The sequence below is a fragment of the Calypte anna genome, chromosome 13 (genome assembly GCF_003957555.1).
Source record: "Calypte anna isolate BGI_N300 chromosome 13, bCalAnn1_v1.p, whole genome shotgun sequence".
In the NCBI taxonomy this organism is placed as follows: domain Eukaryota; kingdom Metazoa; phylum Chordata; class Aves; order Apodiformes; family Trochilidae; genus Calypte; species Calypte anna.
The window spans coordinates 8,227,521-8,243,841 of record NC_044259.1 but is presented as its reverse complement, the minus strand read 5'-3'; the positions used below and the strand labels follow the sequence as shown (position 1 = coordinate 8,243,841).

Here is a 16,321-nt window from a genome sequence, read left to right as displayed (position 1 = left end):
ACAAAAAGGTTGGTATTCAAAAGAGAACCAAGATTTAGAAAGAAGCCAGCAAGGGAGGTCAGCCACTAACACAGACTGCAGAGTGAGCACAAGGTCCAAGAAAACAGATGTCCTGGACTGGAACAGAAGGCAACGGGGTATTGGCAAAGGCTGCAGCTACTTTATCTCCATTCACCCTACTGCAGAAGAAGGGCCACTGTACCAGTTTGGGCCCATTTCAAGAATTACTTAGAATACAAAGGCAAACTGGTAAGTCAAAAGGGGTACTCACATTCACAATGCAGGTTTGGTAAACTGATGTTCAGATTCACTTCTATTTTACCTCCACTGTCTTTGTCTGGGTCATCCACATAGAGCTCATTAACTCTGGAGGACAGAAAACACAGGTGGGTTTCAGACACATAGCTACTTTCCACAGGAAAAAACCCAACTTTTATGGAAAGGGAAAAAAGGAGATTTAAAAGCTTTAAAGAAGCCCCTTGCACCAGCAGAAAACAAAACTCCTGCTCTCATTTATGCTCCCTGCATCCTTTTCTAACCTGAGTTTCCAGAGGTGATACAAAGCAAGAACCTGATGCTCAGTGCTGGCAGGCTAGTGTGCTAGCCCTCCACAAAACCTAGGCTGTTACTCATTTTCAGAAAGAGGGAAGCATGAGATTTGTTTCATAAATAGTTTTAGAGAAAGGCTGCTCTCAACTACCCCACAGAAAGGCTTATTTGTGTAACTAATTGCCATTTGTTATTGCCACCCAGCTGACAGAGCAGGAGCAAGAGAAGGCAGCATGACATACTTGTATCTCCCCCCTTAATGTCTCATTTCAATCTATGAACAGTAACCAAAAGCAACGACTGCAATTGAGAAGAGGATTTGAGCCAGGAACAGATGGGAAGACACATCCTGGACAGCAGGATCTAACACACTAGGCAACTGTCTCCTAAAGAGTAATGTTTCATTGCTCCCACAGTGCTGGCACATGTTTCCCAAAGACAAAATACAGAGTAAAAGTAATACAAGGGTATAAATATTTATTGTTGGCACACAAAATTCATCTGACACATGAAATATAAACAAACAAAAAAAATTCAACACATCCACAGATGAATTAGCCAAATGAATCCACTCCAGAGAAACACACCACCCTGAACTGTACTGAGAAGATGGAGTGATTACCTACCAGCTCTTTCTCCCTCAAAGCCCAACACTGTTCAGACTCATCTAATAAGAAGATTTGACAATTTATCTTCCATCTGGACAGATTCTAAAGCTACAGGAACATATGGTCAAGCTACATAGAATAAACTACCTTTCCTCTTTATAAATTTGATTTGTGTGTGAAATCGTTTGACAAGTCTTGCTGAAGAGTCTGTACACTAACAAAGAAGACTAAAGGCATCTACAAGACAGATTCACAGTGATTTTTCTCTGGTGATATATCTCTGGACCATAAGGAACTGTTTGCCCTGTAGACTCAGAAGAAACAAACCTTCTCACTGAGAAACACACAGCTGCCAATTTTTTTGGAGGTAATTACTCACAGGTCAGTGGGGTTTACAGACACTCATTTAAAACCAGCACAGCATTTGTCTTCAGCTTCACAGCCCTACCTTTCTCTGTTTTTAATTGGCTTGACAAGTTGCTTGCAATCATTACTCAATGTATTTTTCAAGTGATTAATAAAAATGACACAGAGGGAGGGGAAAGATTGCTCATCGGTGACCTAGTTAGAAGCTTCTTGGCTGAGCCCTCTTCTCTTGTGTGGAATGCATTAAATCTTCTACATGTTTATTACTGGCAGATTGGGTAGCAATCAGGATTAAGTCATATGTCCAAATAGGGTTGAGAGGAGCAGCTCCAGCCAGGACAGGCATTAATCCCCCAGAGCAATGCACCTTTCTGTACTTCTCAAGTCCTCCCATCATGATCCCAGTTGCCAACCAGCCTGTTTCATAACAGGACCTGGCTTCTTCCCAGCTCTCACCATCTGAGATGTGGGCCATACCCAGCCAGCACCACAGGCAACTTGATGGTACTGGCAAAAAGGAGCAATTTGCACCAGGGCTGGTAGAGAACCATGTCAGCAGCACAGCTGAACATCCCAGCTCTTCAGAGGAAAGCTCTAGGAAGGTCAGTATTTGTATTTGCTTATTTCCAGTACTGAACCTGTCAGAAAACATGTGGTATGGAGTGGTCTGTTAACCAAAGATACTGACAAGGAAGAGAGAAGCTGGTGTAGGTCACAGGATAACCTGCACACAGGGGCCCTACAGAAGCTCTTACATAGGAAGGCAAGCAGTGAGGTCACTTGGCTGCAGGCTGGATCACTAAGGCAAAAAGAAGTAGGCCAGTTTGTCCACGTCACACAGCCCACTAGTTGCAGATAAAGGAAACTGGTTTCCTGTCAGGTACTCCGGTCACTGGACCAGTGGATCCCAACCTGTCCCTGGGCAAGGCTCACAGCCATTTCCTCCTCCTCCCCTTTACCTAGTAGCCCCCTGCCCTTCTCTGACTCACATTCCCCATTTCATAACCATGTCTATCACTTCTGAGACATTTGACAGCTCGTGACAGTCTATCCTTCCCTCCTCTCCCTTGGACCTACAACACAGCCTTTCACCATGGAGCACCCTGCCTGCTGAACCCTGCTTCTACCTCCCAGTTCTGGCCACTGCCTCCTCCTGGCAGCATCAGCTCTAGCAGAAGGTCCATGCTAACAAGCTCAGCAAGGTTTCTCATTAGGGCATCAAAAGTGCACCCTTTGTGCTGACCTGCTCTGTTACTTAGGTTGCCTCTATGGGGAACCAAGCACATGACAACACACTTCAGATTACACTTGCTGAGGCACACACCTCAGAAGAAATGCCATCATTTTGAAAAACCTGGAAATTTCACTCCCCAAACACTTTCTGGAAACCTCACAGGTAAAGCAAACTTGCAGGGTCAAGACTTCTTCCAGGATCTTCCTATGTACTGCCTAATACTGGATGGAGATGGCAGAGAACTGGCACTCAACATCTGCCTTTCCACCTTCCTTCCCAGGACCAGGAAGACAAACTGCCCACAGCTTTCCTATTATTTAATCTGACAATCCTGAGATGTTGGGAAAAGTACTGTTTACCACCTCAAGCCACTCTCCCTGAAGGGATAATGTCTCCAGTGGAAGAAATTAAGTTGGCTCTAATTTACAGTTGTCCCTCCTGGAACATAAAAGTGTCCCAGGAGTAACAGTGCTGAACATTGAATCGGGGATGGTCACCAGGTAGAAGGACACCATAAACAAGCTGTAAACACCATAAACACAGAGTGACAGCATATAAGGTCATATTGCAATTCCAAAGATGGCTTGTGCCTTCTCCAAAGACCCTTAGCAAACAGGATTTGCTAGTTTACTGGCAGTACTATTAAAATAAAGTGGCAGGGGTGAGTTACAGAGCTATGGAAGTACAATGAGGGCAACTCATGAGACCTCTGCCCCTTCAGGGCCTCCCACCACTGATTCAGGGAAAGGGAGAAAAGTTCCTCCACATAACAGGAGCTGTGATCCACACAGAAAGAATCTGCTTCACTTCTAGAAAGAGCCACTTTAAAATATCCCACATTCCTGAGTGGTGCTGCTGGGCTTCTCAGTTGCTTATTCCATTTGCTTACAAACTTGCAGTATTACACAAAAAAAGTTGGCAGAAGTCTTTGGCTAAGATTGCAGATCATGCAAATGGCATGCAAGAGAGAATTAAAGTGGGAAACAGCAGCAAGAAGGCTCAGTATTTCAGATTTTATCCAAAGAAAGCCAGACCTGCTCCCCATGCTTTAGAATTCAAATTTATGACACAACAGCTTTGTTTCCCCAGAAACAAAACTTCCCCAGTAACTTATTCCACCCAGCAACCCTGGCCTCCAGCGTTAGACACTTTAGCACTTCAACAGCTGAAGAGCCTGCAGCCCTTTGAACACAAGAGCAGACATGCTGCATAGACCCTTCAGAGCTTCACACACTGCCTAGGTGCTCTGTAAACAGATATTTGTCTTCTGTCCTCCTTATCCTAGTCTCTGCTTCAAGCTTTAGCCTGTTTTTTTCCCTCTTTCATAGCAAATAGGTAGGCACCCTCCTCCACAATCACCTGCCATACAGAAAATACAACTACTTACTCCAGCTAGCTGCATTTTACCTTGTCCTCCAACTCCCAGGAGGCACCCTCTGGTCTCCAGGACTCTAGGGCTAAACAGCAAATACCTATTCTTTCTTGAAGTAGCCAAAAGCTTCTCAAAAAACTTTCTCAGGTGAGCTCTTTTGGGTCCACTTGCAATTTCAGGTCTAATCAACCACCTTCCAGAAACACAACCATGCAAAGCTGAGATTCCTGCACTATGGTTTTTTCATTTGTGCTAGAACAGAGATGGCCCAACACAGCTGCATCTTCTGCTGAATTTGTGCAAAAAAATAACAAGCAGGTCAGTACATTCTCTGCTGTATAATAAATTGTGGATACGTCTCTTGCTCTACCATTTGTAGTCTTCCTTTAATGCCATCAATCTCAATCACTGCAAAGGTCTACATCCCAGAATTGGTCTTGGTTCAGCTGTGGAGCACAGGAAACACACTGTCCTAGAAAGGAAGGAATTACAGTTCTCCAGAAGGCAGGAAGAAGAAGGATTCAAGAGGTGTCAGTGTAGATTCAAGTCAAATTGCAAATGACAACATGACACGACCTTCCGCTTCCTGCTAACCCACACAGGTACATAACAGCATAACAACACAGGTAAAGAACACCTTTTATTAGGTAACCTCCAACTTACTACACAAACATTAATTAAGCTTCTTAGCACCCCTGAGAGGTAGGCAGCTAAGTTATTACATTCTTCTACAGGAAAGTGTCCGGACCAAGCTCAGTCCATGGCAAGAGCAGGATTATAGCTCCCATTCCTCTCTGACTACAAGGCTGTATTCTCTGTGCTGGTCTGGTTTCAGCTGCCTCAACTGGATGAACTGGTGGAGTTGCATCTCCAGCTTAGTGTCAGAATGTGTGAGTTGTAGCACTGTGCTCCTGGTGCACTCAGCTTATGCTCCAAGGTTACAATTTCCAGCAGAAGAACTCCTGTTGCACCAGGAGTGCACTCTGCTGCTTCCAGCAGGTGCAGCTTGGCCCAAAGGTTGTTAGGAGAAATTTTCATGGGCCAAGAGCCACAGCACACATTCCACATACCTTGGAGAGCTAAGGGAGAGAAAAACCTCTGAAGGTAGGTATGAAAACAATTCTGCTTCACTGCAGATGTCTTGGGCATGCAAATGAATCCAGTGTGAACAAGAAACATTGGTCTTGGAACCTCCTCGCATTTTGCTTCCTCCCACATTTGAGCTGACAGCATGAACAGTCAAGTTGTGATGCATGTGATGTGGCCCTGGCACAGAAGCTGGGCTGTGTGATATTCAGAGATAGGCCAATGTATTTTTCATAATGATTAAAGCAAGCAAGTGTCCCCAGTGAGTGATGCAATCATCTTAAATGAACAAATAACTTGGACATAGCTCATGATTTATGCTTTAAGATTTATGATTTCAGAAAAAGGAAAGAAAAGGAAAGAAAAACTAAAGGAGAAAAGGAAAGAGAAAGGAAAAGAAAAAAGAGGAAAGAGGAGGAAAGAGGAGGAACGAGGAGGAACAAGAAGACTAAATAATAAGAAAAAGGAGAAATTAAAAAAAAGAAGAAAAAAAAAGACTGCCAGGAACAATCTCTTGCTTTCTACAGTGTGCTGTGGCAGATGAATTATTGTTGAGCAGCTACATTCATACCAAAAGTATCACATTCATGCCCTCCTACCTATCCCCTGGTTGCCAATACAAGGCAGACTAGATTAGATAATTACATCTTTCCTTCTTAATGATGGAATACTTGAAAAACTCTCATTGATCCTACAAACATAATTCATGACCTAATTACAGTGATAAAACAGCAAGATTATAATCTTGCCAACTATTAACTTCTAGCACTGATCTGAGTTAATTAGAAAAGAGATAGGTGACTTCTACGTTCTTGATTTGCAACATAACAGGAGGATGAATGAGGAAGACTGCTAAAGGTATGCCAAACAATTTCTAATCCTCAGTCTGCTCTCAGCTTTAAACCTAGTACTGATTTTACCCAGGAAATACCAGATGCATTTAACACTTCAGTTTCATTTCTTCAACCATTTGAGTCATTTGCTCAATAGGACAACCATGTTTGATACTGTTAGTTTTACAGAGGTTCAAATGTGGAGCAAAGACCTACTTTTCTTTATCTGTCTTTTATGGGAATGAAAATCTAGGAAAAGAAATCTAGGTTCTTGGTTTGGATTAAGTCTTCAGTCATTTTTATTTGGAACAGGAAAAAAAAGTAAAGAAAAAGTATAGTCAAGAAGATCCTTGATTTCCAGAGTTAGACTCACCTCTCCTTAACTGAGATGTTGTGGCTGAACAAAGAAAGAAAGGACTTTTCCTTCACCAGTCCTTCACTGTGATTTTCCTGAAAAGGATGTAGCCCCACCTAAAAACCAACCTTTGGCTTCCTTCATGGCTGCTCAGATAATCTGTTAGGGTCACACAATAAATCTAGAAGGTGAGAAACTAGGAGTTTCCTACCCTCCTTAGTCTACACAGGAAGCTTCTCAGCAGCACAATAGGATGTGCATTTACAGTGCATTACCTGTGCCACACAAACTTCCTGCACGTCCACTGTAGTGCACTGTATCCTGACTGAAGTCAGCTTCTCTGAGCACGGATGCAATCTTAGAGCTCATTAGAAATGCCCACATGAGTTATGACACAGCTCCTGTGATGCACACTCTCTTCCCTACATAGGTAATCTCTCTGGTTTTAGTGTTATGACTGTTATCCTCAAGATGAGGATGTAATTTCTTGGCTTTCTGCCACCCAGACAAGCCTTTAGCAGCTGAGACTGTAAATGCTAAGGCAATGGGCTGGTCAAGGATAAAACAGCTTTGAAGTTGGGCAAGAGTGACCAAACTGAGATTTCTAGTAATACCAGGAATTTAAGTTGCTACAGTCATATGAATGTAGAAGCAAGTCCAATGGTGAGAAGGCAGCACAGGTTTGCATAGTGTGGAGCAGCCCTTATTTTCTCATGTTACAGTAAGAGTTCAACAAATCACACCAACCTCTCACTTAGATGCAAATACCAAAGAAACCTCCTGCTGGTGAGAGTTAAGACAGTTAATCCTGTGGGTACCACTGCTGCTGAGATTGCTCCTGACTTGCCCTGAAGCAGGCTGTCAACACACACACAATTCACAATTACTTGGCCTAATAGGGCTATGAGGTAAGCATGAGTCCACAGCTGTGAACCTGGTATGTCTCTGATGTAAGGCACCAGGCCAAGTGCTCTCAATTTCACCTTGCCATCAGAAATGTGCAGCTATCCCCATGCAGTCTGGCTTTTGTGAAGCCCATGACTGCTTTACAGGAAGTATTACACAAAAGGAGAAAGACTGATGCAGTCTCACAGCAAGAAAGCTCACCCCATGTAGGAGCACTCTTCAGGTAATCATTCAGATCCTGACTGGCAGCAGTAAACTTCCAGGTGGGAGAGGTATCTGTTGTAGGAGACTCTTAATAAAAAAGAAACCTGAAGCTTGCAAAAAAAGCTGATGAGAGTTGAACAGTTTGTACGTAAGGAATCTTCAACATCTTCAAAAATATTTGATTCACAGGCAAACAAGGTTTAAAATACCTTGATGAGATAGTACCTCCCCTGTTATTTGCTGCTACCCAGTTCTAATGGTAGCACCAAGTTTTCACATTGTTTGTTCCAGAATACACAGAGCTCCACACTTCTGCACCCTTATTCTGAATGCTGAGACCACACTGCTTCACAACACTGCCAGCAAAGCAAGCTTGAAAGGGAAGCACAAGAGGTGAGCACTGTCTTTGAACACCTTCAAGTTACCAGGTTTCCCAAAAGAGAAAGCAATGAGTAAGAAATGGAAAAAGAGAAGTTTAATTCTACTTTAGAAGTTGCTGAACTTGGAAAAACTTTGTTATGTGACTTTCTGAAATGTTTCCGTTGTTATAGGGAAAGCTTATTCACAGATGCTGTGGGTGATCTGTTCCCAGCAAGAGAGATTTTGATGACCTACAACTCATCAAAGGAGGTTTTCATATTCTGCAAGCTATTGTGTTGGATGGTACATGACAAATCAGTTTCCTGCATTCATTTTTCTCAGTCTCTTTCATGACATCCTCTCTAAAATTTTACTGCTTTATTGCTTACAAACACCTCCTCTCCATGCAGTTCCTGCTGGCAAAGGCAGTTTACCACCTCTTGGAGGTTTTAATGAGAAATTTGTCAGTTAACATGTGGGAATTTATAGCAGGTACTTCCTCTTTGTGGAAAATGTATCATCTTGTTAAGAGAAAAGCATGACGAGGCCTCAGAGAATCATTCAATTTTGCTGTTCAGAAAGAAATCTCTAGTCAGGAAACTATCACTGCATAAAGGCACATGGATCAAAATTGGATCAAAATTAGGTAAATATTACTGATTCCTCAGGAAAACCATTAACTAAAAAGAGAGAATGAGATCTAAGAGGAGAGCAAGAAAAAGTACTGTTTACTGGAAGCAATTTATCTAACTTTTCCCTATATTTTTAGACTAAGAAGACTCTGCTCCTGAAAAAAGCTGGTTGATACGGTGACCCTAACTATTTTACAAGCAAAGTATTTTACATGTGCACAGAACTGAATCCAAAGAACCAGTGAGTAAGAAGCCCAAGATATCATCTCTGAAGTAAATATGCAATGGGCATAAAAAAATCTAGCTACAGATAGATTACACTACTCTTCTAAGGTTAAACATTACTCAAGGCTAAAATTATTCCTGAAATTACATTCTTGACCCCAGTCAGAGCTGCACAAAAACAATGAAAAAGCCCCACTGTTATCAAAAGCCACACAAAGCATGGCAAATCTAAATACAACATATCAACACAATGCATTTCAGAGTTTTTTGCTCAGCAATGACATCTGTTGCTATCTGGACCATCATGTAAGTCTGACAAAAGTTCCACCCTTCCTAACTATCCAGGAACTGTGCATCACAGTCTAGCAAGCTGACTGCCACATCAGCAGGGTGATGGAGAATGTTTCCTAGAACACAAAACAAAGGTATTTGTGTTATAGTTACTGTGAAAAGTTTACTTCGAGACAGCAGGAGCATAAGAACAAGAGGAAAAAATCTGATTAACTAAAGTACTTGTTCTATGAGCAATTTTTAAAAGCAGAAATTACTTCCATTTTGCTCACAGCAAAGTGCCAAAGAGGCTACCTGGGACAACTCACCTTCAGGCAAAAACCTGTCAACCTGTCAGTTTTCAAGTATAGCTCAGCAGGCAAAAAGAAAGCTTACATGGAAGTAAAGTTGCCTGCATATCTCAGAAATACACCTCAGACACTAAAAAAAATAAATTATATTATTAACATTAAACTACTAGTAATCTGTATTTTATGCAATTCATTTTTCCAAAAAGTATCTCCAAAAACAACCAGTGAAGACTGACAGGTTGTGATTTCCCTATGAATAAAATGAGTGTTCACTGACCTAGTGAAATTACAGGGCACATTTTTCCAAGATAACAGTGAAGCTGTAAATATAATTTATGCACGTACATTCAAACAAAGGAAAAGATGATTTTTACTTACATTTCAGTGGCTATGAATCCAGTGAGCTCAGACAGGAAGAGAAACAGTATGAAGAGACAGCAGCAGACAGAGACTGCAAAAGAGCAAGGAGAGGAAAAGGTTAGATTCTTTTATTGCCCCCAAGGACATGTCACCCAGACACACTTGAGAACTAACACGTCGTAGAGACAATGACACAGATGGGGCCATCAGAACAGTGACTTCAATGGCCTGGCAATACCCAACATCCTGCTGGCTGTCTTAATTCTTGGTCCACCTTGTCCACCATGATTTCCATTTCTCTATCTCCAGCACACAGTGTTGGTTTGCCAGCTCTCCCTTCTTCTTGACAAAGCTGCTTGACAAATGCAACTTCTTTGGAGCACCAAATGTAACTTACTCAAATCTCCAGAGAGGAAAAAAGAATCAGCATCTCATTGCTCCAAAAACATACAGTCAGCTACACAGTGTTTTGTGGATTAGGATAGATTTTTGTTATTTGACAGGTTCTAAGGCTATATGGTGGAAGTCATCTCACAGCCTGCACTATCCACTAGACTGAGTTGGTACAGCAGAGAAATGCTGATACTCTGCTAGTTTAGCCAATCCTTCTTCATCTCCAATTTCTCCAATTGCTTTTTCAATACAGACTATTAAGAGAGGAAAATTCTCAGTGAAGGAGTTGCAAAGTAACTGAACAAGTGCCATGTCTATTCTAAGAATGCCAATCTAGAGTTAAAAGGAGGGAACCCAAAGTAACTGGCACATTACTGGTTACTCTTCATCAGGAAACAATTCAAAACATTGTACAGTGACATTCACACAGCAGTGAGAGACTCAGTGACCCACACAGGAAGGCCTGGAAGGAAGGACAGCTGTAAATCCTATTGAATAGGAGTGATTGTAGAAGACAAGGATATACTGACTCAAGAAGATAGGGCTGCAATGTGTATTTGTTAAATAAAATACCCAAGTTCACCATGAATCACCATACAAAAGAGTAAACCAGGAAACACCATGCTGTGCCAGGGCTGTGACACCAGGAATACCATCCAGCTCACCCCTCAATCCCAGCAGAGGTTACAATGACCAAGCACTCTTTGGAAATGACCACTTCACCATAACCACTAATTAGGATTGAGAAACAGGTCAGAAAAACCCTGTTCCTCAATTTTATTCCCCAGCCTTAGTACCTTCTCCTTGGGGAAGCTCAAGCAACAACTGGCTGGGGAGCAATTTTATCATACAACTGTGCCTGTTCAAACGCTCTTGGTAGAGAGTATGAGGGGCAAGGGAAGGAAACAGAAGGTATTCAAGCCAAATGCCAAGATGACCCTCAAGTGACCTAACACCTTGTGTCTCATTCTTCAGATTAGTCAGTTTATGGTTCTGAGGAAAGAGAAACACGTTGCCTCCTCTTCCTCACCAGAGTCCCTTCAAGAGTGGATTAATTTACTGACCCTCTGAAAAGTGCAAGGGATGATACAAGAGATGCCAAAAAATCCATTAGCTAGGATGAAGAAAGAGAAAAAAGGGAAAAACATAGTCAAAGACCAGTAGGAAAATGGGAAGCAAAAAGGGATATTAATTTCTAACACGAAATCTCAGATGGTCACACAGTTTCTTTCAAGTCTTGGCTGTCAAGACACAGAAGAACAACCCTGCTGTAACCCAGAACAGCCACTAGCACAGTGCATCATGCAGCATGAGTGAGGAGAAAGATCTACTCAAAGCACAGCAGCAAATTCTTATGAGAACATAAACACCTATGTAAGAGCACAAAAAAAGCAACGTGGGCACAAGACGAGTTGATGCAGTGTTTCCTACAGTTAATCATCGAACAGCAGAGACACAAGGTGTCTGATCTTTGGCAGCACGCAGGAAAGACCATCTGACAGAGACAATAATTTCTCCTTCAATTGCCTCCCATATTACTATGTTATCATCCTGTAAAGGCTTTCCATAGCATCAGCTATCTGTTCTCCAGCACTTTTATGCAAGTCTGGTACTAACAACTGCAAATTCTCTACGAGAGCTTTCTCTCTCTTCTAGTTTTTTTACTTTCTTCTCCACCATTCACATCATAAAATTATCTTCTCCTTTTCCAGTATACAAAGTATTTATTTGCTCCCTCAAGTCCATCTTCCAGTTCAGCTCTTGCAGTGAAGACTTGTGACCAGACTTACTTTACAGTTCAGTAAAATTCCACTAACCTGCATCTAAAAAATCCTGCAAGAATGTCTTGAAACACACACCAGGGTCCAATTTTCAAAGCTCCTCAATGCTTTTGCTCATCTTCAAAATGATGTAGTGTAGTCAGTTTTCAGCCTGTGAAAGAGATTCCTGACAGCAGATGAGAGGGTATAAAAGATCATGAGCTCCCTGAAGGAGATGAATGGGAAGCAGCCACTCACTGTCTCTTCCAGCATGGGAACGAAAGGGTAGGGGGAGATTAAAAACAAGTGGAGGTTTTCCTTTACAGAACACTGAAATAAATTCTGACTGTGCTTGACTATGGAAGTTAGGGATGCTTAAAAAAGAGAGTCTGAGATTTCAAAGAGAAATCAGATTTGCCCCAAAGAAATCAACTGAGGACTGCTAAATATAAAGGAACTCCTCTAGGTCAGGAAGTTCAGAACTGCAAACAGACCAAAGCCTGGCAATGTGTTTAACCTATCCTCATGTTCTTTTTCTCAGGCACCTGCTGCTCACCACTCCTGGCAAGAGGACTCTAGGCTACACAGACATTTGCACTGACCTAGCTAGCATGACTGCTTTCATGGTAATCTCCTCTTGAACACATCCATTTTCAGGGCAGAGAGATGTCTTTGTCATGAGACTTACATGAAACGCCTCTTGAGCCAACATACTTTCAGACACAGAATATGAGCTCCTCTCTTTAGTGTGGAGCTGCAGGCATATATGATGTTCCCAGCATAAGAATTCACACACACAGTGCTTCAGCTACTTATTTCACAGTGAAGGTCTTTACTTGCATCCATGCAAATATACAGTTCCTGCCACCCACATTTGACAACTCTATTATTTTTGGAAAAGTAGATTAAAGGCTAAGATCAGACAGAATAATTTAAAAAAAAATGCATGAAGCTTAACTTAACTGCAAGAGCACTGCTGTGTTCCCACAGAGCTCCAAGAACCATCTGAGTTAGATTTCTTAAAACTCTAAGGTGATACCACAGTCAACATATCAAAGGTTGCTGGTGTCAGACACACTAGAACACACTGCTGTTGGTTAATCACTAAATCCAAAAGGATAAGAACTTCTCCAAGCTTTTTTTCCCTACACTGCCTTCAACAACCTAGCCTCTTGTACATTGCCTTTCTGATACATATCCCATCTTTGTACATTCCAGACTCTTCCTTCCCACCCCACAAGAAATAAAAAGAAATGCGAAGTGTTTAACAAGCCATACAGACACAGAATGTGGATCTGTGTCTATATTAAGGCATGAAATTAATAGAATTTATTTTTCAAGGGAGCAAACTGCTATGAAGTGCAAGGAACGGGTCTTGTTACAGATGCCACGTGAATCATAACTTTGATATTTCCTGATGTGTATTTAAAACTCCAGCCTCCAAACAGCAGAGTATTTCTGGATAACATTACCATGTGCGCATACAACATGTGCGTGGAAACTGTGCATCCACACTGCCGAACAGCAGGACTGCTACAGCAGCTGTCTGACTGACAGATCCCCCTTTCAAGAACCCAGACTGCTCCTGTCCAGCCAGATGCCAACTGTCAGCCAGCCAGGGCATGAGCTGCTGCTGCCTACATACCCAAACATGGCCAAGTTTTCAGAACATTAGTCAGGTCTGTCAGAATGGGCATGTGCTGGCAGCACAGACACACTCCACAGGAGTGGGAGGACCAGCAACCACTGGTGGGGTTAGAGGGACAACAATGGGATGAATGGCTGAGTGGCACAGGGATTGCAGTGCTGCCTGAAAGAAGAGATTTTTTTCTTACTAAAGGAACGAGAAACTTCTGCACACTCCTCAGAGAAGTTAACAGCTGTGGACATGTTGCTCTGTACAAACCACACTGAAGCAAACTGCAGTGGACTGTCCCTGGTTCTCTCATTCCTACTGATTTTTAGTATCCAGAAGGGTTGCTACACAGATCTGAAATATCATGTATGCCATGTTCACTGCAACTGTATGGCAATTGCAAAGCCATACTTAATGGAAAATGTCAATAACCCTCCAGTTGGCCTCTGAACTTGCTTGCATTCAACATCACCTGACAGCCTCCACCAAAATACCCTCACACTCACTTTGCCCAAGATGCTGTTTCCCAGAGGAGTTGGCTGCTTTAGCCCTGGTGGTCAGCAGCAGAGTCAGTATTTTCCATCTCTTTTCTTCTGTAATGTGATCTATGCCTTTCTTCCTAACTAACCTCAAACTTTTCAAAAAGAACAAAATAGGACTTTTTACAATCCAAAAGCAATTGTAGGAATCCCACAGTAAATCCATTTTTATTACAGAAAACCTCCAGCACTAGAAATGATGCTGAACTCAAGTTTCACCAGAAATCACGTGGGAAGGGCCTAAAATAATATTCAGCTAAAATGGGATTTTATAGCTACTCTGTAAAACTTGGAGGGCTTAAAGAACACAAAAATATAGTTCACATATTTACTAGACCCTAAGAGATTTTTTAAAAGGCAGAGCCTTCCCCTACCCTCAAACCCTCAATGTTTGTAGAAGCTGACTTCCCTAAAGTATTTATCACGAAATAATGCAATCTTCCCAGACTTCAAACTGGCATGGCAATGGGCTGGTCTCATTCATGGCCTCCTACAACATGCAAGATTACTGACTTTCAAATTACAAGTCACAGGCTTGGTCAGACAAGAAAGCCTGCTAGGAAAGCTGCACACAAGATCCTCACATGCAAAGCCACCACAGTTTGTTGGCTCATATCAGCCTGTCTAAAAACATTCTGACAAAAGAAGGAGAACCAGTTAGAGAAGAAAATGAAAGCCTGAGAAGCTACAAATAAGAATAGAAATAACTCAGATAATAATTTTAAGTAAGAGTCACAGCCTTCAAGCCTTCCCACAGCAGACTTATCACTTGAGCTGTTTACTGCAGATCAGAAATGCTAACACTGGATGGCCTTTGATGGTTTTTTTTGTTTGTTTCTAAAACATATTCTTTTGCAGGTGATTCATAACAAGACAAATTCTCAAAGGGAGTCCAGTTGTAATGTGGGAACTCTTAGTTTCCAAAACAGAAGAGAAGGCAGGATCACTAACAAGTTCAAAGTGTTCTTTCAAAACACTAAATCTCATATGCCTTTAAATTAGCAAACAGCTTTATTCAAGCCCTTTGTTCATAGTTTCAGCAAACCTAAAAAGGAGTCAACATACAAGTAATCCAGACTACAGCAGAACACAAAGGACAAGGACTTTCTGAAAGTAAATATTTAGAGTAATGTGCTATCTTCACAAAAGCACAGAATAGTTGAAGCTAGCAGGGACCTCTGGAGATCACCACATCCAACTCCCCTGTTCCAAGCATGTTGCTCAGGGCCAGGTCAAATTATTTTGAGTACCTTCAAGGACAGAGATGCCACACCACCCTGGGCAGCCTGTTCCAGTCTTTGGCCATTCTCACAGCAAGGAGTGAGGGGTTTTATTAGCTCATAAAGGGCTTTCCTTTGTATCCATTGATTTACTGCTACTGACTAAGTTCCATTTGATGCCTACTGTCACCAAGGGATATGACATCACTCAAGTCAGCAGTGACATACAAGGCTACTGACCCATCTACGAGAATGGATGAATGGAGCACAGCTATGTGATCAAAGGAAGTCACTGTTCAATGGAACAGGAAAGCTGGATTTAGGTGTCTAATTACAGGTCTGGCAGGATCAACCTGATCAATGTTTACCACTCTGCACAGTGCACTCACTGCACCTAATTGTGTGAAATTGCATTACTCAGTCTGCAGCTTCCCTCAGGAGGAGGAAGGAAGGAAAAGGGGCCCAAGGCAAGAGATTCGTATCAGTCCATCTACTGATACACAGCAGTGAGAGTGGATCCTTATCGGTGGTTTCTGACCAGGTAATTTTTCTTCACAAGCATGACAAAAGCCCAACAAAATCAGATATTTGCTCAGTAGTCCCACCTATGAATCCTTTTAGTACTGTGAGAGAAATCATCCTCACCATGGCTCTCTGCACACTGCTACCCAAACTACTCCTTACTGATGCAGAATGCATAGATTCTCTCTGTAGTAAGCTAGCAGAGTGGCTATTTCAGCACAAGCTTTAAGGAGCTCCCTTTCATGAATATTTATCTTTACTTCTTATCTGTTGCTGAGATTCTGAATTCATGGAAACTATTCCATCATTCAGTACAACCTGAAAGACTGGGCAAATGAGCTGTCTCAGAAACAAAGAATACCTGTCAACATTCCCTGTAGACAGAGAAGCCAAACATCTTTTATTTTAGACCAGGAGTATACAAGGCCATAAAAAAGAAGTGTTACTTACTAATAGCCCCTGTGTAGGTTGGCTGTGTAAGGTCTTTTGGCACCTTCCTGTAGATGTCAAACCTGAAAGAGGAAAAGCAACAGCCATAAAACAGGTGGAACATTTCAATAGGTTTGATGTCCCCCAGGGA

At 42.0% G+C, this 16,321-nt stretch overlaps 1 protein-coding gene across 1 annotated transcript in view; it reads right to left on the bottom strand.

Annotated features, from left to right (window-relative positions):
- ERGIC1 (endoplasmic reticulum-golgi intermediate compartment 1) overlaps positions 1-16,321 on the bottom strand; it is a 58,487-nt gene that overhangs the window by 20,743 nt on the left and 21,423 nt on the right. Inside the window, exons 2-4 of the mRNA XM_030458898.1 lie at positions 16,192-16,253; positions 9,690-9,762; positions 272-366 (exon numbers count right to left, since the gene is read on the bottom strand). Coding sequence (XP_030314758.1) covers positions 272-366; positions 9,690-9,762; positions 16,192-16,253 — 230 coding nt within the window. The remainder of the gene's footprint in view (positions 1-271; positions 367-9,689; positions 9,763-16,191; positions 16,254-16,321) is intronic.